Source organism: Osmerus eperlanus, chromosome 28, assembly GCF_963692335.1.
Source record: "Osmerus eperlanus chromosome 28, fOsmEpe2.1, whole genome shotgun sequence".
NCBI classification, from domain to species: Eukaryota; Metazoa; Chordata; class Actinopteri; order Osmeriformes; family Osmeridae; genus Osmerus; species Osmerus eperlanus.
Window position 1 is genome coordinate 2,811,515 of NC_085045.1, and position 25,002 is coordinate 2,836,516.

General features: G+C 45.2%; 2 protein-coding genes across 4 annotated transcripts; both read left to right on the top strand.

Moving 5' to 3' along the window:
• The first annotated feature begins 1,805 nt into the window (after positions 1 to 1,805).
• LOC134015202 (zinc metalloproteinase-disintegrin-like batroxstatin-1) lies at positions 1,806 to 12,149 on the top strand. 2 transcript variants are annotated; one of them, XM_062454580.1, is made up of 22 exons: positions 1,806 to 1,964; positions 3,251 to 3,339; positions 3,418 to 3,494; positions 3,698 to 3,776; positions 3,942 to 4,018; positions 4,104 to 4,287; positions 4,415 to 4,477; positions 4,694 to 4,765; positions 4,945 to 5,114; positions 5,440 to 5,521; positions 5,972 to 6,105; positions 6,296 to 6,473; positions 7,341 to 7,430; positions 7,737 to 7,932; positions 8,609 to 8,714; positions 8,817 to 8,973; positions 9,131 to 9,211; positions 9,378 to 9,471; positions 9,578 to 9,683; positions 9,779 to 9,869; positions 9,988 to 10,083; positions 10,195 to 12,149. In XM_062454580.1, exons 1-22 carry the CDS (start codon positions 1,907 to 1,909, stop codon positions 10,225 to 10,227), a joined length of 2,313 nt encoding a protein of 770 aa, XP_062310564.1. In that variant the 5' UTR covers positions 1,806 to 1,906; the 3' UTR covers positions 10,228 to 12,149. The 2 variants fall into 2 exon arrangements, with proteins under 2 accessions (XP_062310564.1, XP_062310563.1); XM_062454579.1 differs by lacking the exon at positions 1,806 to 1,964 and having other exon boundaries at positions 3,080 to 3,339.
• Positions 12,150 to 12,916: 767 nt separating this feature from the next.
• Positions 12,917 to 21,718, top strand: LOC134015278 (zinc metalloproteinase-disintegrin-like batroxstatin-1). Of its 2 annotated transcripts, XM_062454702.1 has the most exons (22): positions 12,917 to 13,114; positions 14,169 to 14,257; positions 14,336 to 14,412; positions 14,618 to 14,696; positions 14,848 to 14,924; positions 15,010 to 15,193; positions 15,321 to 15,383; positions 15,600 to 15,671; positions 15,851 to 16,020; positions 16,346 to 16,427; positions 16,878 to 17,011; positions 17,202 to 17,379; positions 18,247 to 18,336; positions 18,643 to 18,838; positions 19,515 to 19,620; positions 19,723 to 19,879; positions 20,037 to 20,117; positions 20,284 to 20,377; positions 20,484 to 20,589; positions 20,685 to 20,775; positions 20,894 to 20,989; positions 21,101 to 21,718. In XM_062454702.1, the coding sequence occupies exons 1-22, from the start codon at positions 13,057 to 13,059 to the stop codon at positions 21,131 to 21,133; spliced, it is 2,313 nt and encodes a 770-aa protein (XP_062310686.1). In that variant the 5' UTR covers positions 12,917 to 13,056; the 3' UTR covers positions 21,134 to 21,718. The 2 variants fall into 2 exon arrangements, with proteins under 2 accessions (XP_062310686.1, XP_062310685.1); XM_062454701.1 differs by lacking the exon at positions 12,917 to 13,114 and having other exon boundaries at positions 13,976 to 14,257.
• Positions 21,719 to 25,002: the final 3,284 nt, after the last annotated feature.

The window sequence follows — 25,002 nt, forward strand, 5'->3', positions numbered from 1 at the left end:
TGAAGCGCAGCCCAAGAGCGCTGTCGAAACAGTCAACCTGACCTCACAATCTATTCGTAACATAGTGTACGTCTTTCTGTGTCCCTCGATTTCGTATACAAACAGTGCCCCTTAAAAACCCGTTCCATAGGGCTGCGCTTTACCATCGCCATCTGGTGGTTTACTGTGAGAACTGCACTTGTAATTCTCACTTTAAGCCACTAGATCTTTAGATCGGATCTTTAAGCCACTAGATGGCGCTGTCGAAACACTGCCCTTTAATAAAAAAAACTTCCATAGGGCTGCTGGAAAAGAGCAGACATCTCCATATGATCTCAGGTTGTTCATTGTGACCAAAAGAACACAGAAAATAACACACATGATGGCAGGACAGTCCCTTTTGAATGTTAGGGGAGGGGATACACATTATATCAGGTGAAAAAACGGCCTGATATAATGTGTACCCCCTCTGTAACTATTGCTAGAAAAGAGCAGACATCTCCATATTATCTCAAGTTGTTTATGGTAGACAGGTGAACAAAGCGTTTCATTGAAAAGCCATATCAAACTTAATTACATTAAAACAGAAATCACGTTAGAGGGCAGGGACGGGTTAGCAAAGACGGGGCATCCTTGTCAGACCACAACCGCAGAGAATGGACATATGGAGGTAGCCTAGATTAAAGGAAAACATATTGTTCATAAACCTGCATATGATGTCGAGTCACATAGATAGGCCTATCAGTCGGCCTATGTAGCTAAGGTGCATGGGAATATACTAGATCTTTGGAAAACACTGTTGATTAAGCCACAATACTAAACGACGCATTGGATTCTTTAGTTAACACCAACCTACAACAGCATTAGAGTAACGTGAAAGTCGTCCAGGGTTTATAAACCACGTGTCAAATAAGAACTTTGTTAGTTTCTAGGTGACTGAAAACTCGTCCCTGTTTTAAAGACATTTTTGCATAAAAAAGCTTTTCAAGAGACGCTGACAAGTGAGACCCTTTCTGAATAAGGCAATTGTTGGGTTAGGCCATGACCCCTGCTTGACTCTCAGGTCACTCCAAAACAACCTCACCAAACCAGTGAATTCTTTAAACCTGACTGCACACTAAACACACAAGCAGGGAAGGTGTTGTCGGATGGTCATTTTTGCTTTTGTTTCAAGTCCAGGAAGGTCAAGGGGGGACACAGCCTAGATTTCTCAGCGGTGTCCTGAAACGGCCTGGGCTTGTCAGTGTTAGAGAGACAACACATTGGTGGTATTGTCCTCTCTCACTGTGTCTGGGGCTTGGGCAGGGATCCAAGCATGCGTGGAGTGGGAGAAGGAGAGAGAGAGCGCAAGCATCAAAAAAACGACTTTAGACTTTGCCTTTTTGTTTTCCTGGCACGATGATCTGCTTTCACAGCGGTGTGTGGTGTTTTGTGTGCAGGCACGGGACTTTGTCTTCAAGGAAGTGATTTGTTCTGTGAAACTGTCAGAGGATACATTTGTGTGACCACCTTCCACAGAATCCTGATGAAGCTGCTGACTCATCAGACACTTGGCTGACCACATAGGGGAACCAACCCATCTTGACGGTAGTGTATAAAAGACATTTTAAGTGTGTAATATCCTGCCCCTGCTTCCGTTTGTTGAGTTTTTCTACAAAGAAAAAAAAGGAACATGCCAGAGGCAAATGTTACTTAGTGACATTGGTGTCATGAGATAATGGTGTTTTTTAGCATCATTTACTTAAACCAAGGGCGTGTCCATGCCTGTCATGAGCACCTACACTGTCATTCAGGAAGTTGCTCTGACGGGCCGAACATGCTAACAAAGGTGGGGCTTATCACCGGCAATGCATGAGCATGCAGCCAGGCATTCCCATAAAGCACACAGCCTGGATCTTCTGTTTCAGAAGCTGTCTACACTCGGACAATGACATTTGAAGTTCTATTGTGGATCTTTACCCTGGCTGCCTCGCTGACTCCCTCAGGTAAGACACAGGATACACCCACCTACACTCAACAACCATACCTTATTAATGAGTTAACCCGGCAAAGCCGTGTTCCCATGGTGCTTCACAGAAACTTGGTTCACTCACAGAGACTATGTAGAGATGTGTTTCTTATACATGCTCCATCCTCAATAGTGTTTTTCTAAGAGAGGACTTTTCTCAGTCATGTCTAAATGATGTGAATGTAAGATAAACTATGCCGATAGTAAGCTGTGTTGCTGGAAGGGGTATAACTGGAGTATTTAAACTGTGTGTAGAAGACTGCCAGCCATTAGTTCCAAACAGACAAACCGCTTTAAATATATATGTAAAATAAAAGAACACAGACCAGAGAGAAACACTGGTCTGTGCCACCAAATACTGACACAATATTTGCCACCAAATACTGATACCATATCTGCCATTACTAAGTCAATACTTTGGAAGCAGTGGTGAGCATATCAGACTTATCACAAACTCTACGATGCCTTCACACCCATAACTGTCCGAGTCTTTGAACCTATGCCGTTGAAAATGGAAACGGACTCTGGACCACAACACAGTTATTTTCCTCTCAGATCCCTCTCTGTACCTGGCAGACGAGGAAACAAGTCTCTCACAAAGTCAACATGTTCCGTGTCAGGCGGTTTTAGTGTGGTTTTGATTTCACAACAACCGATGGGACACATTTACACAATCATGGTGAGAACGGCACCATGTATTTGGTGATACTGTCCCAAAACATGACACAATGTACTGAACGGTTGAATGGTGAAAACGATTATAAACACAGATCTTACCAATTCTTCCCTAGGTTTATGACATTCTCAGAATTGTATTTTTTACACAATACACTAGTAAAGGGTACACCCTAAGACTACTTTGAAACACTCCTGAAAAAAATGTGACACAAAGCCTTCTGTTCCAGGAGTTATAAAGTCAGTAGAGCCTTTTTCATTAAAAACAGGTTCTCATAGTTATGCCAAAGGTTATGGTTCAAAACACTGTCTGGATTCACCTGGATTGGTTTGGTAGACACATAAAAGAAAAGTCCCCATAATTACAGCGCATGGTTGGGTGCACTCTGGTTGGGTCTCAGAGTCACATTGAATCCACATAGGACAGAAACCAACCAGGTAGGTCAATTTAACATCTTACACAGGTCCAACCTGTTCACAACTCCAACTGATCTCCACTGTTAGATAATTGAATGGAAGGACAAAGGACAATGGTCCATACTGTAGTGAGTTTATTTACACCCCCCTCCTCTCCACATCTCTCCTTAGTGAGTCGAGGTCCTGAACTTGACGGGGTAACAGACTATGAGGTGGTGCGACCTATTAAACTCCACGCTCTTTATAGGAGACACGCAGAGGTGAGTTGCTCGCTTGCTTGCTCACCCACACATGAATGCACTGCAAATACATAGACATCCTTGTTTTCTCTCTTTCAGTCATCAAGGCCAGAAACATTAAAGTATGGCATGCGGGTGGGAGGCAAAGATATCGAGATGCACCTGGAGAAAAATAGGTACACTAACTTCTAAATTCAGTTTGTAATGCGTCCAAACCGATGTGAAACCAACTGATGTGGCGACTCTTAACTAGAGCTCACTTCCTCTACCTGACGACAGCAAGTGTTGCTTCTAAATATGGTGTCAGAGTTGGAGTGCGTGGGTTTACAATGAAGCCGTCTGCTTGCATGATCATATCTTTGGCTTCTCACACACTCAGAGACCTGCTCACCAGAGACTACAGTGAGACTCGCTACCTTGAGGACGGCACTCAAGTTACATCCACTCCAAAGGACCTGGTTAGTAACTACAAAGAATGTTGGGTTGAGACTCCCACATTATGTCCAAACTACAGCCATTTTCCTTCACTCATCCATCCATCCACTCATCCATTCACCCATCCCACCCATTCCATCCATCTGTCCCTTTGCTGTGTATCCACTCAATGTCTTCCTTCTCCTCAGGATAACTGTTACTACCATGGCAGGATTGTCAACGATAGTGAGTCCCTGGTCAGCATGAGCACATGCGATGGACTCAGGTAGGCCTCAGAAATAGTTCTGCACCAAAACGACCCTACTAAATAATCTGTTCACACAAAGACGACACCTGGGATTTTGGTTTAGGGGTTACTTCAAGACGTCGGCCCAGAGGTATTTGATAGAGCCCCTGTCTGGTGACGATGCCGGGGACCACGCCGTGCTCAACTACGAGGACCAGAGCTCCACGCCGATGACGTGCGGCGTCACCAACACAAGCTGGGACAGCAACTATCCCCCCACCACCAGCAAAAGCCGCTCCCGCGCCGCAGTGAGTCAGCCTTCGCACTTCCTGTTTACGTTGACCGACATCAGGTAGAGATGCCACACAGGCTTTCATTGTTAGACTGAGTGATAGGCTGAAGGATATGACTGAACAGATCTCCTTTTATTGTTAGGGGCCGTCACTGTTCCAGCAGCAGAAGTATGTGGAGCTGTACCTCGCCGTGGATAACCGTGTGGTAAGAATGAAGTCTCACCTGAGAAAGGGCCTCAGACACATGATCTCAGTCACAGTAAACTTATTCATGTACTACACGGAGTGTACTTGACCTCAAAGACACAAACCCACCGTGAGGTGGTCAGCCACCTCACTCAGTGGCTGAGAGACAGGATGTCCGATATCAATGACATCAGTGTGACCTCACCAAAACATGCAACTGTGCCCACGTTTTCAGTACGAAAGCATGAAGAGGAATCTCCCAGACATACGGCAGAGGATGTTTGAAATCGTAAATTTTGTCAACGCGGTGAGTCACTGGCACTGCCTGCATTACGAAATCCCAGTCATTTCTCAGCCTTACATAGGGCAACAGATCAGTTTATGCTATACAGTACACAAGATGTGACAATGCACAAACTGGGAACCCAACCTCCCCCCTTAGCCCCCATGCTGTATAGAATGTGTCTCAAAGGTCTCCTCCTGCAGGTGTACAAGCCTCTCAACACCTTTGTCGCCCTTACCGGAATGGAGGTGTGGTCTAACGGGGATCAGATTTCGGTCACCGCTCCCGCAGGCGCCACACTGGACGCCTTCTCCAAGTGGAGGAACAAAGACCTGGTCGCCAGGAAGAAACACGACAACGCCCATCTCATCAGGTATAGGACCCGTGCCTACCTCTGACTGACGTGGTTTCTGACCAATCGGCAGTCTACTTTTTTTGTAGCCGTCGACAAGCTGTCATCGTGGCTTTGCATGACAGATGTGCTGGGAGTCAGGTGGCTGAGCGGTTAGTCGGGCTAGTAATCTGAAGGTTACCGGTTCGATTCCCGGCTCTGCCAAATGACGTTGTGTCCTTGGGAAAGGCACTTCACCCTACTTGCCTCGGGGGGGAATGTCCCTGTACTTACTGTAAGTCGCTCTGGATAAGAGCGTCTGCTAAATGACTAAATGTAAATGTCCTGCGTTGTCTTTGTGGTACAGTGGTATTGACTTTGAAGGATCCACCGTGGGCCTGGCCTTCGTTGGGACGGTGTGCTCGGCTCACTCAACGGGGGTTGTGCAGGTATGGTACACTTACAGAACAAGTACATAGCTTAAGATTTAAAACATTAGGTTGTGACATTACTGCTTGCTTGAGTAATCTATTGGTAAACAATGTCATTGTGTGTGGTGACTCATGACTGGCAGGTGGCTTAAAAGCTAGAAACTGTGTTCAGTTGTGAGGGAAAAATATTCCCTGCAATGTGACATTGTCTGTGGTTAATATGTTGCTACAGAGAATTTAACCACGAGAAATTAGGACAGACACAGATATGATGTGTAACTGCCTCGTCAACAAAAAGCTAAAATAAACAGTTTCAATAGCATCAACAGGTTTTTTTTCCATAATGGTCTTGGGACCAATAAAACCTAATATTTAAACATCGATGAGTTGTGATTAATGTGCTTTAGAAAGATCCATGACAATTATTTCCACCACAAATTGGTGTTAACTGCACTGACCACACCTCAGAACCACAACCCCAGGGCTATCGCAGTGGGGGCCACCTTGGCCCACGAGATGGGCCACAACCTGGGGATGAACCACGACGACTCCAGTAGCTGCACCTGCACTGGAAACAGCTGTATAATGGCTGCAGCACTCAGGTACACTGGCTGTTGCTGTTCTCCGTGAAGCATACTGTAAAACAGATGCTACCGAGCTTCTAGAGACGTTGTGTGGTTGAAAACAGTGTCAATATACACAAAAGTAGACAGTATATACACATGTACATACGTTTGTGTGTGTGTGTTCAAAGAACATGACCTTGAAGCTAATGCAAGGTTTTCCTCTCAGCTGGGACATCCCCCGATCCTTCAGCAGCTGTAGCAGTGGGAACTTTGAAACATTTCTGAGGACCAGGAATCCCGACTGCTTGCTGGACAAGCCCAGGTTCGAGGCCCTGGTCACTCCCCCGGTGTGTGGGAACGGCTTCCTGGAGAACGATGAGCAGTGTGACTGTGGCTCCATGGAGGTAAACTAACAACAACACTTCCAAGTCTTACACAGATATCTTTGTTCACGGGAATCTTTGTTTTGAATCTCCACAACCCAGAGCAAAATAGAGGGAGTAATCCCTGGTTCAAGTCAGATGACGAATGAAGAAATGGAAACATGGAAGGTGGAAGTTTATTAACTTCTGTGCGCATGAAGAAACAAAACAAAACACGTTCTTAGGCTGTCTGTCAGTAGAACTGAATAGTTGAGATTCCGAAGAAACCTTTATCTTGGGCTATCTTGTCTACTTTCTTTTGCCCTGGGCAACTAATTCTAACAGAATGTGTAAGACAAGTACAAACCGATCTCATGCTTCTCTTCCCAGCAGCTTGTATTCATAAAAATAGTTGTCATGGATGTAATGGACTATACTGAGTTAAGATTAGATTAGTTACATTCACTCATCTCAATGCATTCCTATTTATAAAGTTAGCAACATGATTTTGATGGACTCTTGGATACTTGGTTGTTATTGACATGCCTATATTGTAAGCAGGCATGTCTGATTATGGTGATTGTTGTTATTCCAGGAAAGGCCCTCACATTCCAGTTAGAGTAACAGTCAGATTACTGAATCTGTCCAAACCTGTTGGTGAGGTTAACTGGCATCTTCCTGTGTTTTCTACTTAACTAGTGTTCTCCTGCTTGTCTGGCTACAACACACTCTGGAAAAACATATTTCTAGTTTTCAAGTCTCACAATCTTTTAAATGCCTGTTATGGTGGTTTTGTTGGCAGAAGGAGGGCACACAGATCGCTGATTAATATGACTGCATTTTCCATCACAGAAGTGACCAGTTCCCTTCATTGTCCTATATTAACGCATGTTTGTGTTGTTCCTCCAGGAGTGCACCAACCAGTGCTGCAACGCCACCACCTGTACCCTCACCCAGGGCTCCCAGTGTGCAGCGGGAGAGTGCTGTGAGAGCTGTAAGGTGAGAGCCCAGTTCAGTGCAGCCATGTCGGAGCCCTCTGCTCTTCTCCAGCCATCAGGAGGACAGTTCATCCATGTCTGAACACTCAGCACTGTGGCTTTGAGGCTACCACACTGTCCCCTGGTGGACAAGCGAAGCTCAAAACTCTACTTGCCGAGTGACTCGTTCCAAACAAAAAACGTTTTCGTAATTTCGTATTTTTATCCCCAAACAAAACAAACCTAGATGATAGTTTTCGATTCAAAATGTAGCATATGCGAGTTTTTCCACCGAGAGGCTGATGATGGTACGTGAACCTGTCCACAGATCCTCCCCCCGTCCAGGGAGTGTCGTCGGAAGCAGGACGACTGTGACCTGGCGGAGTACTGCAGCGGGACGTCCCCTGACTGCCCCGAGGACGTCTTCTCCGTCAACGGCGTCCCCTGTGAGGGAGACAGAGGCTACTGCTTAGACGGACAGTGTCCACGGAAGGAGGCCCAGTGTGTCAAGATGTACGGACCATGTGAGTGAGCGAAGCTTCTTCCTGATCTTGACTGGTTACTGGAGGGGGACTGAAGCAGCTTTCTGTAGCAAGCATCCTCCAGGTTCTAATGGGTTTGAGTCAAGTCTTCCATATAAATTTTAACTTCATGTATTTCAACATACAGGCTTGCAGGCAGCTGCACTCTCTAGGTGTATATTTTCGCAACTGTAAAGAATGAGTGGTTTAAGTCAGCTTTTATTATCATGAACTAATAACAGGGGAAACTAATAACCCCCTTCTTCATAAGATTATCTCGCAACCTGTGACCTTTCCTGACCTTTCCTCAGTACATCAGTATCTCTGACCATGGCTCCCTCGTGAAATATGGTTTGGTCTCCTATTTTTGATCTGTTTTTCCTAGTAGCCCACAAGGCCAGCGTGCGTGGGTGTTAGTCAGTGCGTAGCTGGAACTTTCTCCATCTTCTCTAACTATACTCTGAATGGGCCTGTTGTCCCCTTAGTTGTTGAACTATTACAAGAAAACATCTGATCATCCTGACGAGGAAATGTTACCATCATGATCACATGACCAGGAAATGTTGCTGAAAGTCATAGCCGAAGATATGCGGTTAAAGAGATGGATGACTTCCGTGATTCCCATATGAGATAAACACCCACTTCGTCCTACCTTGACATCTCACCTGTTTCTCTTCAGCGGCCGAGGTGGCTCGCCAGTACTGCTACGACCAGAACACCCGTGGTCTGTACTATGCCTTCTGTAAACGACCCAGCCCCGACACGTATATCCCTTGCCAGCAACAGTGAGTCTCCGCTACCCCTCTGCTACCCCTCCACCATCTGGAGCTCTCTGCTCATCCACTCAGGACTTAACTGAAGGATGTAATCTGGGTTTTCACCTGTAGAGACGTGATGTGTGGGAAACTGTTCTGCGCCAACGGAAACAATGACCCTAACTACGGCCGCATGGTTAAGTTCTCTGACTGCCAGGCAACGTTCTACGGTGACCATAACAACGACCTTGGCCAGGTGGATACTGGGAGCAAGTGTGGTGATGGAATGGTAAATCGACTCTACTGCTTTGCTACCCAATGACATTTTAAAGGAGAAGTTGGGCCATGTGGTGTGTCTAGACAAGAAAGGAAATAGATCTGCGCTCCAAATCTGATACGGTGTGCTTGTGTCTTCACACCATCTCTGTCTGTCCTTTTTTCTCAAGGTGTGCAACCAGAACGAGTGTGTGGATCTCCACACAGCGTACAGAAACACTAACTGTTCGGCACGCTGCCAAGGCCATGCAGTGAGTACAGCAGTCTGCCGTCCTCACAAACATCAAGACAGCCGCCACTTTAAGTCCGTGGGAGCTTGACTTAGCGGTTACTTTTAGCTAACTGCAGGAACACCCCAAAAATGTTCCTTTGAGCCCCTCTGAGCCCCTCTTTCTGTGACGTGACTGTGTCTCCCAGGTGTGTAACCACAAGAATCAGTGCCAGTGTGAGCCAGGCTGGGTTCCTCCTAACTGTGACCAGAAGGATGGAGATTTCAACACCCTGTCCAATGGTATGACTTGGGCCTACGAGAAGTCCATATGTCTATGAAGATCATGCCCAAATAGATGCTTTGTGTAACCATCAGTCGTGTCTTCTTCTCTGCCCTGTTCTTGCAGAGGCCATAACTGCTATAGCAGTGACCATCTCCCTGCTGGTCCTGGCCGCTGTGATCGTGGGCGCCATCCTCCTCTGGAAGAAACGACAGAGTCTTGGTCTACCCAGGTCAGCGACGGCTCCACGGCACTATCCATGTGCAGAACCATCGTGCGTGTGCGTGCATGTCTGTACGTTGACCTAACTCTCTGCTTCTTCAACAGTGTCCATACGCGAAAACCACATGCGGTGGACAACCCTGGGTTCTTCCACACAAAAGCAACCGTCCCCAACACACCCAAGTCAAAATCCCAGGTACAGTCAAACGATTTCCTCTGTACCGTCAATTCTTATTATTGTTTGCCGAGCGCGTTGGCATTCGCTGTTACAGTAAAAAAGCGAGAACGCGTTGGCATTCATCATCTCATTACAGCCGCCAAGGCCCACGAGAACTCCTCCTCCGCCTCCACCTCCCTCATCGGCGAAGAAACCTCAAGCGCCTGCTCAGAACTTCATGGCTGCACGCCAGGTAGAGAACGTCTCGTATATTCTGTCGTTCGTTTCAATGTGACGCTTCGATCTGTCAACCAAACGACAAAGATCGGTGTTGAAATCATATTTGTTTTGTTTTTTTTCTCAGGCTTTGAGGCCAACACCTCCACAAAGGGTGTGACTTGACACTGACACAGCACCACCCAGAGGAGATGGACGGGGATGCTCAATCAGGTCAAAGACATGCAGGAAGAAGCTTAGGAAAGTGTCCAAGTTCATCCTTACAAAAGAGCTTCTTCATCGATCTTCTCTGGAAATAAAAAGGATGATGTTTGTGCCAATGATGTGCAGAATGCAGAATGCAGGATGCAGGATGCAGAATGCTGGATGGGCATAGAGGAGCCTGATTAGATAACATTTGAACCATGCACTAAGGTCTCTCTCCGGCGACCCCACTTTTTAAAGGGCACTTTATTTTTAAAGAGTAACTAGACACCACAATGTCAGCCATAGCACTCCTCTATATAGCCATGCCATGTGTGAGTATTAAACCTAGCTAAAACAATAGGTTTCGGTGTTTAGTTACTCTTTAAGACCAGGAGATTGACTCCTGACTATATGCGCTGCCATATCTTTTTATATTATGTTATTATATATTTATGTTTTACTTCCATGTGAACAGATGGGTGTGTGAAAACGTTTCTTAAAAAATGATACTACTGTAAATTTGCGTACCTTGAAAATGTACATCTATCTCGTTTTAAACTTTTAAGATATTGTCTAATAAGACCTCAGAACCAAACAGCCACTGTGACTAAGGTAATCATCACTGTAACTCATATGGTAGACAAGAAAAGTTACATAGGGGATACACATTATATCAGGTGAAAAAACGGCCTGATATAATGTGTACCCCCTCTGTAACTATTGCTAGAAAAGAGCAGACATCTCCATATTATCTCAAGTTGTTTACGGTAGACAGGTGAACAAAGTGTTTCATTGAAAAGCCATATCAAACTTAATTACATTAAAACAGAAATCACGTTAGAGGGCAGGGACGGGTTAGCAAAGACGGGGCATCCTTGTCAGACCACAACCGCAGAGAATGGACATATGGAGGTAGCCTAGATTAAAAGAAAACATATTGTTCATACACCTGCATATGATGTCGAGTCACATAGATAGGCCTATCAGTCGGCCTATGTAGCTAAGGTGCATGGCAATATGGAACTTTGGAAAACACTGTGGATTAATCCACAATACTAAACGACACAATAAACAATTCACAGGATGCCTTAATGTAACAGACAAATAAACGTATTTATGTAGATAAATACTTTTAAATAATAATTAATAAATAATAATAAATACAGAACGCAGCGGCCCGCCTGATCTTCAATCTACCCAGACGTTCCCATGTTACATGGGACCCTGGTACTGACCTTCCGAGCAGTGAACGGGACTGCTCCCGACTACATCAAGTCTCTCCTCCAGCCTTACACTCCCACCCGCCACCTACGGTCGTCTTCTGACAACCGTCTGGTGATCCCACCTCTCAAGAGCGCCCGCTCCCAACCCAAGCTCTTGTCTGGCCCCCCAATAGTGGAATCAACTCCCCACCTCCATCAGAGACACTGACTGTCTCCCCACCTTCAAGAAAAGGCTTAAGACGCACTTGTTCCGGGAGTACAACGGTACTTAGGAATGATTTGCTGGACCTGATGTTAGCTTCCTCCAGGAACACAATGACTCTTACTGAGAGACTTGTTGCTCCTTAGTTAGTTGTAGTTGGTTAGTTGTAACTGATTTAATTTGTTGTACTCGCTGTGAATTATATTATATTATTGTTGCTTGCTTTTTTCTACAGGTGCACACTTGCACTTTTGAGGTTCAAGTTGTTTAATTTGTAACTTGATTAAGTACATGCTCTTATGGTTCTCCCCATTGGCACTTATTTGCTTTTCACAATATGCTTCATGTTTGGCTACTCGCAATGTTTTGTGGCTATCTCGTTGTTATGATCAGTGACCTATGCTCTTTTGTAAATCTCTTGATGATTTAAAGTATAAACAAACACTTTATTGAAATGGATTTTAAAACCTGAATTAATTTTCTTATATTTTGATTGTGTCAACCCCTCCCCCTCCTCCTATTCCTCCCCCTCCTCCTCCTCCCCCTCCTCCTCCTATTCCTCCACTTCGTCCTCCCTCTCCTCCTCCCCCTCCTCTTCCCCCTCCTCCTCCTCCTCCTCCTCCTCTACCAGTTTGTCCGGAATCAACACCTGCAACAATTACTCAACCCTAGGGACAGACAGCTGATAGAGTCAAAGGGACGGAGAAAGTAGTCTAGAGAGTGTCAGACACATGGAGGGCAATAGAGGACTCAGGGAAGCCCTTCACACTCAGGAGTTGCTCTGTGAATTCTTTAACTCCCCAGAAGGAAGTGTAAATGGTGTACATAATGTGTAAATAATTGTTTTTAATAAGTTTGGATGAAATGATGAACATTGTACATAACCATGAGTCAAATGACTGTTACGTTTGATAAGAAGAGCTGGATTTTTACAAAATTAGTTTATTTGCAGTAATAAGCTTCTATCAGCTAATCAAATTAAATAAAAATGTATTTGTATAGCCCTTTTTACACGCAAGCATGTCACAGAGGGCTTCACATACGCCGATAGAACTGCCCTTCAACCAACCTAAACCCTCAAGGAAGACAAGGAAAAACTCACAGAAAAACTCACTGCAGGAGAAAAAATGGAAGAAACCTTGGGAGGAGCAATTCAGTGAGGGATCCCCTCCTCCAGAGACGGTTGGTGAAAAAGAATGTCACTTGGCGAGGGCCCCTATTCTTGACAAGTGACAGCAAGATCGGCGGCGTTTGAGGGGCCCCTAATTGACACGGGGCCGTGGAGCGGCATCACCCACTACTACTGGAATGCAGCCAGGCATTGCCATAAAGCACACAGCCTGGATCTTCTGTTTCAGAAGCTGTCTACACTCGGACAATGACATTTGAAGTTCTATTGTGGATCTTTACCCTGGCTGCCTCGCTGACTCCCTCAGGTAAGACACAGAATACACAACCATTACATTTACATTTAGTCATTTAGCAGACGCTCTTATCCAGAGCGACTTACAGTAAGTACAGGGACATTCCCCCGAGGCAAGTAGGGTGAAGTGCCTTGCCCAAGGACACAACGTCATTTGCACGGCCGGGAATCGAACTGGCAACCTTCAGATTACTAGCCCGATTCCCTAACCGCTCAGCCACCTGACTCCCCACAAACTTATCACAAACTCTATGATGCCTGCACACCCATAACTGTCCGAGTCTTTGTACCTATGCGGTTGAAAATGGAAATGGCCTCTGGACCACAACACAGTCTTTTTCCTCAGACTGCCAGGTACAGATCGCTGTCTGTACCTGGCAGACGAGGAAACACAAGTCTCTCACAAAGTCAACATGTTCCGTGTCAGGCGGTTTTAGTGTGGTTTTGATTTCTCAACGACCGATGGGACACATTTACACAATCATGGTGAGAACGACACCATTTGTCCCAGAACATGACACAATGTACTGAACGGTTGCAGGGTCACATCATGGTGAAAACAATTACAAACACAGATCTTACCAATTTTTCCCTAGGTTTATGACATTCTCAGAATTTTATTTTTTACACAATACACTAGTAAAGGGTACACCCTAAGACTACGTTGAACGCTACTGAAAAAAATGCGACACAAAGCCTTCTGTTCCAGGAGTTATAAAGTCAGTAGAGCCTTTTTCATTAAAAACAGGTTCTCATAGTTATGCCAAAGGTTACGGTTCAAAACACTGTCTGGATTCACCTGGATTGGTTTGGTAGACACATAAAAGAAAAGTCCCCATAATTACAGCGCATGGTTGGGTGCACTCTGGTTGGGTCTCAGAGTCACATTGAATCCACATAGGACAGAAACCAACCAGGTAGGTCAATTTAACATCTTACACAGGTCCAACCTGTTCACAACTCCAACTGATCTCCACTGTTAGATAATTGAATGGAAGGACAAAGGACAATGGTCCATACTGTAGTGAGTTTATTTACACCCCCCTCCTCTCCACATCTCTCCTTAGTGAGTCGAGGTCCTGAACTTGACGGGGTAACAGACTATGAGGTGGTGCGACCTATTAAACTCCACACTCTTTATAGGAGACACGCAGAGGTGAGATGCTCTCTTCCTTGCTCCCCCAAACATGAATGCACTGCAAATACATAGACATCCTTGTTTTCTCTCTTTCAGTCATCAAGGCCAGAAACATTAAAGTATGGCATGCGGGTGGGAGACAAAGATATCGAGATGCACCTGGAGAAAAATAGGTACACTAACTTTTAAATTCAATTTGTAATGTGCCCAAACCGATGTGAAACCAACTGATGTGGCGACTCTTAACTAGAGCTCAAACTTCCTCTACCTGACGACAGCAAGTGTTGCTTCTAAATATGGTGTCAGAGTTGGAGTGCGTGGGTTTACAATGAAGCCGTCTGCTTGCATGATCATATCTTTGGCTTCTCACACACTCAGAGACCTGCTCACCAGAGACTACAGTGAGACTCGCTACCTTGAGGACGGCACTCAAGTTACATCCACTCCAAAGGACCTGGTTAGTAACTACAAAGCATGTTGGGTTGAGACTCCCACATTATGTCCAAACTACAGCCATTTTCCTTCATCCATCCATCCACTCATCCATTCACCCATCCATCCATCTGTCCCTTTGCGGTGTATCTACTCAATGTCTTCCTTCTCCTCAGGATAACTGTTACTACCATGGCAGGATTGTCAACGATAGTGAGTCCCTGTTCAGCATGAGCACATGCGATGGACTCAGGTAGGCCTCAGAAATAGTTCTGCACCAAAACGACCCTACTAAATAATCTGTTCACACAAAGACGACACCTGGGATTTTGGTTTAGGGGTTACTTCAAGACGTCGGCCCAGAGGTATTTGATAGAGCCCCTGTCTGGTGACGATGCCGGGGACCACGCCGTGCTCAACTACGAGGACCAGAGCTCCACGCCGATGACGTGCGGCGTCACCAACACGACCTGGGACAGCAACTATCCCCCCACCACCAGCAAAAGCCGCTCCCGCGCCGCAGTGAGTCAGCCTTCGCACTTCCTGTTTACGTTGACCGACATCAGGTAGAGATGCCACACAGGCTTTCATTGTTAGACTGAGTGATAGGCTGAAGGATATGACTGAACAGATCTCCTTTTATTGTTAGGGGCCGTCACTGTTCCAGCAGCAGAAGTATGTGGAGCTGTACCTCGCCGTGGATAACCGTGTGGTAAGAATGAAGTCTCACCTGAGAAAGGGCCTCAGACACATGATCTCAGTCACAGTAAACTTATTCATGTACTACACGGAGTGTACTTGACCTCAAAGACACAAACCCACCGTGAGGTGGTCAGCCACCTCACTCAGTGGCTGAGAGACAGGATGTCCGATATCAATGACATCAGTGTGACCTCACCAAAACATGCAACTGTGCCCACGTTTTCAGTACGAAAGCATGAAGAGGAATCTCCCAGACATACGGCAGAGGATGTTTGAAATCGTAAATTTTGTCAACGCGGTGAGTCACTGGCACTGCCTGCATTACGAAATCCCAGTCATTTCTCAGCCTTACATAGGGCAACAGATCAGTTTATGCTATACAGTACACAAGATGTGACAATGCACAAACTGGGAACCCAACCTCCCCCCTTAGCCCCCATGCTGTATAGAATGTGTCTCAAAGGTCTCCTCCTGCAGGTGTACAAGCCTCTCAACACCTTTGTCGCCCTTACCGGAATGGAGGTGTGGTCTAACGGGGATCAGATTTCGGTCACCGCTCCCGCAGGCGCCACACTGGACGCCTTCTCCAAGTGGAGGAACAAAGACCTGGTCGCCAGGAAGAAACACGACAACGCCCATCTCATCAGGTATAGGACCCGTGCCTACCTCTGACTGACGTGGTTTCTGACCAATCGGCAGTCTACTTTTTTTGTAGCCGTCGACAAGCTGTCATCGTGGCTTTGCATGACAGATGTGCTGGGAGTCAGGTGGCTGAGCGGTTAGTCGGGCTAGTAATCTGAAGGTTACCGGTTCGATTCCCGGCTCTGCCAAATGACGTTGTGTCCTTGGGAAAGGCACTTCACCCTACTTGCCTCGGGGGGGAATGTCCCTGTACTTACTGTAAGTCGCTCTGGATAAGAGCGTCTGCTAAATGACTAAATGTAAATGTCCTGCGTTGTCTTTGTGGTACAGTGGTATTGACTTTGAAGGATCCACCGTGGGCCTGGCCTTCGTTGGGACGGTGTGCTCGGCTCACTCAACGGGGGTTGTGCAGGTATGGTACACTTACAGAACAAGTACATAGCTTAAGATTTAAAACATTAGGTTGTGACATTACTGCTTGCTTGAGTAATCTATTGGTAAACAATGTCATTGTGTGTGGTGACTCATGACTGGCAGGTGGCTTAAAAGCTAGAAACTGTGTTCAGTTGTGAGGGAAAAATATTCCCTGCAATGTGACATTGTCTGTGGTTAATATGTTGCTACAGAGAATTTAACCACGAGAAATTAGGACAGACACAGATATGATGTGTAACTGCCTCGTCAACAAAAAGCTAAAATAAACAGTTTCAATAGCATCAACAGGTTTTTTTTCCATAATGGTCTTGGGACCAATAAAACCTAATATTTAAACATCGATGAGTTGTGATTAATGTGCTTTAGAAAGATCCATGACAATTATTTCCACCACAAATTGGTGTTAACTGCACTGACCACACCTCAGAACCACAACCCCAGGGCTATCGCAGTGGGGGCCACCTTGGCCCACGAGATGGGCCACAACCTGGGGATGAACCACGACGACTCCAGTAGCTGCACCTGCACTGGAAACAGCTGTATAATGGCTGCAGCACTCAGGTACACTGGCTGTTGCTGTTCTCCGTGAAGCATACTGTAAAACAGATGCTACCGAGCTTCTAGAGACGTTGTGTGGTTGAAAACAGTGTCAATATACACAAAAGTAGACAGTATATACACATGTACATACGTTTGTGTGTGTGTGTTCAAAGAACATGACCTTGAAGCTAATGCAAGGTTTTCCTCTCAGCTGGGACATCCCCCGATCCTTCAGCAGCTGTAGCAGTGGGAACTTTGAAACATTTCTGAGGACCAGGAATCCCGACTGCTTGCTGGACAAGCCCAGGTTCGAGGCCCTGGTCACTCCCCCGGTGTGTGGGAACGGCTTCCTGGAGAACGATGAGCAGTGTGACTGTGGCTCCATGGAGGTAAACTAACAACAACACTTCCAAGTCTTACACAGATATCTTTGTTCACGGGAATCTTTGTTTTGAATCTCCACAACCCAGAGCAAAATAGAGGGAGTAATCCCTGGTTCAAGTCAGATGACGAATGAAGAAATGGAAACATGGAAGGTGGAAGTTTATTAACTTCTGTGCGCATGAAGAAACAAAACAAAACACGTTCTTAGGCTGTCTGTCAGTAGAACTGAATAGTTGAGATTCCGAAGAAACCTTTATCTTGGGCTATCTTGTCTACTTTCTTTTGCCCTGGGCAACTAATTCTAACAGAATGTGTAAGACAAGTACAAACCGATCTCATGCTTCTCTTCCCAGCAGCTTGTATTCATAAAAATAGTTGTCATGGATGTAATGGACTATACTGAGTTAAGATTAGATTAGTTACATTCACTCATCTCAATGCATTCCTATTTATAAAGTTAGCAACATGATTTTGATGGACTCTTGGATACTTGGTTGTTATTGACATGCCTATATTGTAAGCAGGCATGTCTGATTATGGTGATTGTTGTTATTCCAGGAAAGGCCCTCACATTCCAGTTAGAGTAACAGTCAGATTACTGAATCTGTCCAAACCTGTTGGTGAGGTTAACTGGCATCTTCCTGTGTTTTCTACTTAACTAGTGTTCTCCTGCTTGTCTGGCTACAACACACTCTGGAAAAACATATTTCTAGTTTTCAAGTCTCACAATCTTTTAAATGCCTGTTATGGTGGTTTTGTTGGCAGAAGGAGGGCACACAGATCGCTGATTAATATGACTGCATTTTCCATCACAGAAGTGACCAGTTCCCTTCATTGTCCTATATTAACGCATGTTTGTGTTGTTCCTCCAGGAGTGCACCAACCAGTGCTGCAACGCCACCACCTGTACCCTCACCCAGGGCTCCCAGTGTGCAGCGGGAGAGTGCTGTGAGAGCTGTAAGGTGAGAGCCCAGTTCAGTGCAGCCATGTCGGAGCCCTCTGCTCTTCTCCAGCCATCAGGAGGACAGTTCATCCATGTCTGAACACTCAGCACTGTGGCTTTGAGGCTACCACACTGTCCCCTGGTGGACAAGCGAAGCTCAAAACTCTACTTGCCGAGTGACTCGTTCCAAACAAAAAACGTTTTCGTAATTTCGTATTTTTATCCCCAAACAAAACAAACCTAGATGATAGTTTTCGATTCAAAATGTAGCATATGCGAGTTTTTCCACCGAGAGGCTGATGATGGTACGTGAACCTGTCCACAGATCCTCCCCCCGTCCAGGGAGTGTCGTCGGAAGCAGGACGACTGTGACCTGGCGGAGTACTGCAGCGGGACGTCCCCTGACTGCCCCGAGGACGTCTTCTCCGTCAACGGCGTCCCCTGTGAGGGAGACAGAGGCTACTGCTTAGACGGACAGTGTCCACGGAAGGAGGCCCAGTGTGTCAAGATGTACGGACCATGTGAGTGAGCGAAGCTTCTTCCTGATCTTGACTGGTTACTGGAGGGGGACTGAAGCAGCTTTCTGTAGCAAGCATCCTCCAGGTTCTAATGGGTTTGAGTCAAGTCTTCCATATAAATTTTAACTTCATGTATTTCAACATACAGGCTTGCAGGCAGCTGCACTCTCTAGGTGTATATTTTCGCAACTGTAAAGAATGAGTGGTTTAAGTCAGCTTTTATTATCATGAACTAATAACAGGGGAAACTAATAACCCCCTTCTTCATAAGATTATCTCGCAACCTGTGACCTTTCCTGACCTTTCCTCAGTACATCAGTATCTCTGACCATGGCTCCCTCGTGAAATATGGTTTGGTCTCCTATTTTTGATCTGTTTTTCCTAGTAGCCCACAAGGCCAGCGTGCGTGGGTGTTAGTCAGTGCGTAGCTGGAACTTTCTCCATCTTCTCTAACTATACTCTGAATGGGCCTGTTGTCCCCTTAGTTGTTGAACTATTACAAGAAAACATCTGATCATCCTGACGAGGAAATGTTACCATCATGATCACATGACCAGGAAATGTTGCTGAAAGTCATAGCCGAAGATATGCGGTTAAAGAGATGGATGACTTCCGTGATTCCCATATGAGATAAACACCCACTTCGTCCTACCTTGACATCTCACCTGTTTCTCTTCAGCGGCCGAGGTGGCTCGCCAGTACTGCTACGACCAGAACACCCGTGGTCTGTACTATGCCTTCTGTAAACGACCCAGCCCCGACACGTATATCCCTTGCCAGCAACAGTGAGTCTCCGCTACCCCTCTGCTACCCCTCCACCATCTGGAGCTCTCTGCTCATCCACTCAGGACTTAACTGAAGGATGTAATCTGGGTTTTCACCTGTAGAGACGTGATGTGTGGGAAACTGTTCTGCGCCAACGGAAACAATGACCCTAACTACGGCCGCATGGTTAAGTTCTCTGACTGCCAGGCAACGTTCTACGGTGACCATAACAACGACCTTGGCCAGGTGGATACTGGGAGCAAGTGTGGTGATGGAATGGTAAATCGACTCTACTGCTTTGCTACCCAATGACATTTTAAAGGAGAAGTTGGGCCATGTGGTGTGTCTAGACAAGAAAGGAAATAGATCTGCGCTCCAAATCTGATACGGTGTGCTTGTGTCTTCACACCATCTCTGTCTGTCCTTTTTTCTCAAGGTGTGCAACCAGAACGAGTGTGTGGATCTCCACACAGCGTACAGAAACACTAACTGTTCGGCACGCTGCCAAGGCCATGCAGTGAGTACAGCAGTCTGCCGTCCTCACAAACATCAAGACAGCCGCCACTTTAAGTCCGTGGGAGCTTGACTTAGCGGTTACTTTTAGCTAACTGCAGGAACACCCCAAAAATGTTCCTTTGAGCCCCTCTGAGCCCCTCTTTCTGTGACGTGACTGTGTCTCCCAGGTGTGTAACCACAAGAATCAGTGCCAGTGTGAGCCAGGCTGGGTTCCTCCTAACTGTGACCAGAAGGATGGAGATTTCAACACCCTGTCCAATGGTATGACTTGGGCCTACGAGAAGTCCATATGTCCATGAAGATCATGCCCAAATAGATGCTTTGTGTAACCATCAGTCGTGTCTTCTTCTCTGCCCTGTTCTTGCAGAGGCCATAACTGCTATAGCAGTGACCATCTCCCTGCTGGTCCTGGCCGCTGTGATCGTGGGCGCCATCCTCCTCTGGAAGAAACGACAGAGTCTTGGTCTACCCAGGTCAGCGACGGCTCCACGGCACTATCCATGTGCAGAACCATCGTGCGTGTGCGTGCATGTCTGTACGTTGACCTAACTCTCTGCTTCTTCAACAGTGTCCATACGCGAAAACCACATGCGGTGGACAACCCTGGGTTCTTCCACACAAAAGCAACCGTCCCCAACACACCCAAGTCAAAATCCCAGGTACAGTCAAACGATTTCCTCTGTACCGTCAATTCTTATTATTGTTTGCCGAGCGCGTTGGCATTCGCTGTTACAGTAAAAAAGCGAGAACGCGTTGGCATTCATCATCTCATTACAGCCGCCAAGGCCCACGAGAACTCCTCCTCCGCCTCCACCTCCCTCATCGGCGAAGAAACCTCAAGCGCCTGCTCAGAACTTCATGGCTGCACGCCAGGTAGAGAACGTCTCGTATATTCTGTCGTTCGTTTCAATGTGACGCTTCGATCTGTCAACCAAACGACAAAGATCGGTGTTGAAATCATATTTGTTTTGTTTTTTTTCTCAGGCTTTGAGGCCAACACCTCCACAAAGGGTGTGACTTGACACTGACACAGCACCACCCAGAGGAGATGGACGGGGATGCTCAATCAGGTCAAAGACATGCAGGAAGAAGCTTAGGAAAGTGTCCAAGTTCATCCTTACAAAAGAGCTTCTTCATCGATCTTCTCTGGAAATAAAAAGGATGATGTTTGTGCCAATGATGTGCAGAATGCAGAATGCAGGATGCAGGATGCAGAATGCTGGATGGGCATAGAGGAGCCTGATTAGATAACATTTGAACCATGCACTAAGGTCTCTCTCCGGCGACCCCACTTTTTAAAGGGCACTTTATTTTTAAAGAGTAACTAGACACCACAATGTCAGCCATAGCACTCCTCTATATAGCCATGCCATGTGTGAGTATTAAACCTAGCTAAAACAATAGGTTTCGGTGTTTAGTTACTCTTTAAGACCAGGAGATTGACTCCTGACTATATGCGCTGCCATATCTTTTTATATTATGTTATTATATATTTATGTTTTACTTCCATGTGAACAGATGGGTGTGTGAAAACGTTTCTTAAAAAATGATACTACTGTAAATTTGCGATTATAAACACAGATCTTACCAATTCTTCCCTAGGTTTATGACATTCTCAGAATTGTATTTTTTACACAATACACTAGTAAAGGGTACACCCTAAGACTACTTTGAAACACTCCTGAAAAAAATGTGACACAAAGCCTTCTGTTCCAGGAGTTATAAAGTCAGTAGAGCCTTTTTCATTAAAAACAGGTTCTCATAGTTCCAGATGGTTCCCTGCTCCAACACACCTGATACTAATGAATGGGTTGTCATCAGGCTTCTGCAGAGCTTGACAACGACCCGCTCATTTGAATCAGGTGTGCTGGAGCAGGGAAACATCTCAAACATGCAGGACAATGGGCCCTGAGGACCAGGGTTGAAGACCGCTGCTTTAACTGATATCAGACAGATATATTGCACAATGTTTATATAGCTAGACTGAAGGATGACTGAACAGAACTCTGTTTATTGTTAGGAGCCGTCACTGTTAAACAAGCAGAAAGTGTCGGCTGTACCTACAGATAACCGCATGGTATAAATGGAGTTTCACCTGAGATAATGCCTCTGACACATGATATCAATCAACATATAAACATATACTGAGTGTGCTGGATTGTGTAACAGTCATGGTGAATGAAGTTCTAACAAATCAGACTTTTGCAGAGACAGAAAAAAAAAAAAAGACTTTGTTTCCAAGTTGTGGCTGAGTGACACAATGTCTGATGTCCGTGACATCAGAGTGAACTCACCAGAACAGAAAAATTCCAGATCTGACTAAGAGGATATCTGAAGTCGTAAATTTGTCAACGTGGTCATTGGCACCTCCAGAATTGAGAAAGCCCAGCCATTTCGTGGTCATAAATTAGAAAATAGATCCTTTTATGGGACAGAGTCAGGTGGCTGAGCGGTTAGGGAATCGGGCTAGTAATCAGAAGGTTGCCGGTTCGATTCCTGGCCGTGCAAAAATGACATTGTGTCCTTGGGCAAGGCACTTCACCCTACTTGCCTTGGGGGGAATGTCCCTGTACTTTCTATAAGTCGTCTGGATAAAAGCGTCTGCTAAATAACTACATGTAATGTTTATGGTATACAGAAGATGGCAATATTGGGAACCCAACCTTCTCCTGAAGCCTCCATGCTGTGTAGAAGGAAACCACTGAAGCTCTGAATCATGGCTATCATGAGCCCATCTTTCAGATGGAGTTTTATTCATTGACACTTTCATGTCTATTAAGTTGGCAGGCGCACAACTCTTAGAGGAGCTAAATAAAAACTGGCAGACAAGACAAACCAAACTTTACATTTCAATTTTAATTTTTCCAAGTGATACATCTACTTAGATCAAGATTCTCATGGCCTCGCATTACAAGTACTGTACTTGACGAAAGGATTTCTCATCCTTTTTACAGCTATGAAGAGACTTTTAAAGATCAATATTCTGTACATTCTGCGAGATATGTTTGGAAACTGACGGAGGTCTGACACGCGACCCTAACCCGTCTTTCCGCCTGAACGTTTCAATAAACGCATTTAAAACCAAAACACTTGATTTCAAGAACATATTTCCAGAAAGTCTCAAAGAACATAAAATATAGAGAAACAAAATGAGAACTTCAAAACATGGGCGGGCTAAGCATCGGTCTGAATCTGATGGGCATTGGTACTCCACCAGGACCACCAGACAGCAGTCGATCCGAGCACCTTCTACACAGGTCTGGGTGCATGTGTAGCATGTGGCACGGCACATGAAAGCAAAAAGACTTGAAAGGACTTACAAAAAAGGGATATTCACATATGAATAGTAAACCTCAACGTTTAGTTTTTTTAGTTGTTTTCTCTCCTCGCAAGACGGTGAGGAGGGAGTGTTGGAGCACCAGTCGTTTGGTCGTGTCTCCTAAATCTCAAGACGTCAAAGATTAAAGGGTTTGGAGTGGATGTCTCAAAAAATCTTTCTGTTTCCTGTCACCATGGAGCTAAAAAGTTAAGACTTAACATTGTTAATACTTGACATCACAGGAATTTCAAAGATAGTGCTGATTATAACACTAACTGAAAACATGCAAGAGGTGAACGAGGATGATGACAGTACTCTAGAAAGACAGACATCAGCAAATGGAGGCAACTGTGTCTTTCATAACTTCCTCAACCATTAACCGTGACAACTTGGTCCACTACTTGGATGTCATCACAGTGCCTCGAAACTAGAACATTTCACTGGTGTCAGTGTCATGATGGCAAACTTCAACATGTTCATGTTTGCCATAACGGATTCATCGGATGACCAATCGCATCACAAACGAAACTGTTAAAAACAGCGTAATTGTCTCCACATAAATGAACACTGATACACAGTGAGAGTCATTGAGGAGGGTACAAGCTTTACAATTTCACTGCTCCGTGGGAATCGAAGTCAATTTTCTCCAGAAAGAGAATTTTCAGTAGACACTGGTATTGTCCTTTGTGTTTGGTATGTGAGATTCTTCTCTTTGAACCTATAATCTTCTCCCTTTCTATATCCAGCACAACATTCACAATCAGTTGGCTTTAGTATAACTGTCCCAGTAAAGTCATAAATAGGAGTTCTGAGTTTCTTTCTTCTAGAAGGACAAAAACATGCAGCGGATCCCTTTAGAAATCAGACTTTGGTTAGGCTGAGGGTTAGACATCGCCATCTACCGTCGGACAAATATCCAGCATCAACCCTTCAATACTTTCTCAATCTTTGAATTTAACAAAAGCAGTCTATAGAACATGTTCCCCACAACTGACAGTAAAGTTCCCACATAAAATCCTGTTTAAAGTTTCAGGTTGAAATGAAATGAACCAAAACATCTACAAATATTATTTTGTGGTAAAAATAAAAATGGTGGCAGTTACTTCTGGAGGTAAGACATTACCTTCTTCAATTATTTTCTTTTTACTTCCCTTGGTGTCTTTTCTCTCTATTTGAATATGTATGAGGGTGATTACTTTACCTGCATACAGTATCAAGACAACTTTTTCCTTGTCAAGCACAAAAAAAAGACATTGATAGAAAACAAAAATGTACTACAACTTTTGGAGAAGGTGTCTTTCACTAGCTAACTCATTTACCAACTCACATTTACAAAATGTCCTTGTTTTCTCTTTGACGGTTTTCATAGTTAAAACATTGGTATACTTATACAGTCAAAAAAAAATCTAAATTTTTCTCTCTATTATATTTACCTAATATAATCATTTTAATAAATAAATCGTTTCATATTTCTTCACGTCGGAACTTTGCGGGGGCTGAAACTGTTCTCCCAGTGCTGGGGTCCTCCTGTGGCTGTTGCCCTGCAGACCAGCAGGAGGCAGAGTCT

Excerpts from the sequence above, each read along its gene's own strand:
- LOC134015202 (XM_062454579.1), top strand. The coding sequence starts at position 3,175 with ATGGAAGGACAAAGGACAATGGTCCATACTGTAGTGAGTTTATTTACA. Across the intron at positions 3,495-3,697 it reads ATGCACCTGGAGAAAAATAG|AGACCTGCTCACCAGAGACT; the intron begins GTACACTAACTT and ends TCACACACTCAG. Across the intron at positions 4,288-4,414 it reads AAAGCCGCTCCCGCGCCGCA|GGGCCGTCACTGTTCCAGCA; the intron begins GTGAGTCAGCCT and ends TTTTATTGTTAG.
- LOC134015278 (XM_062454701.1), top strand. The coding sequence starts at position 14,093 with ATGGAAGGACAAAGGACAATGGTCCATACTGTAGTGAGTTTATTTACA. Across the intron at positions 15,384-15,599 it reads TCGCCGTGGATAACCGTGTG|TACGAAAGCATGAAGAGGAA; the intron begins GTAAGAATGAAG and ends CCACGTTTTCAG. Across the intron at positions 20,118-20,283 it reads CACGCTGCCAAGGCCATGCA|GTGTGTAACCACAAGAATCA; the intron begins GTGAGTACAGCA and ends TGTGTCTCCCAG.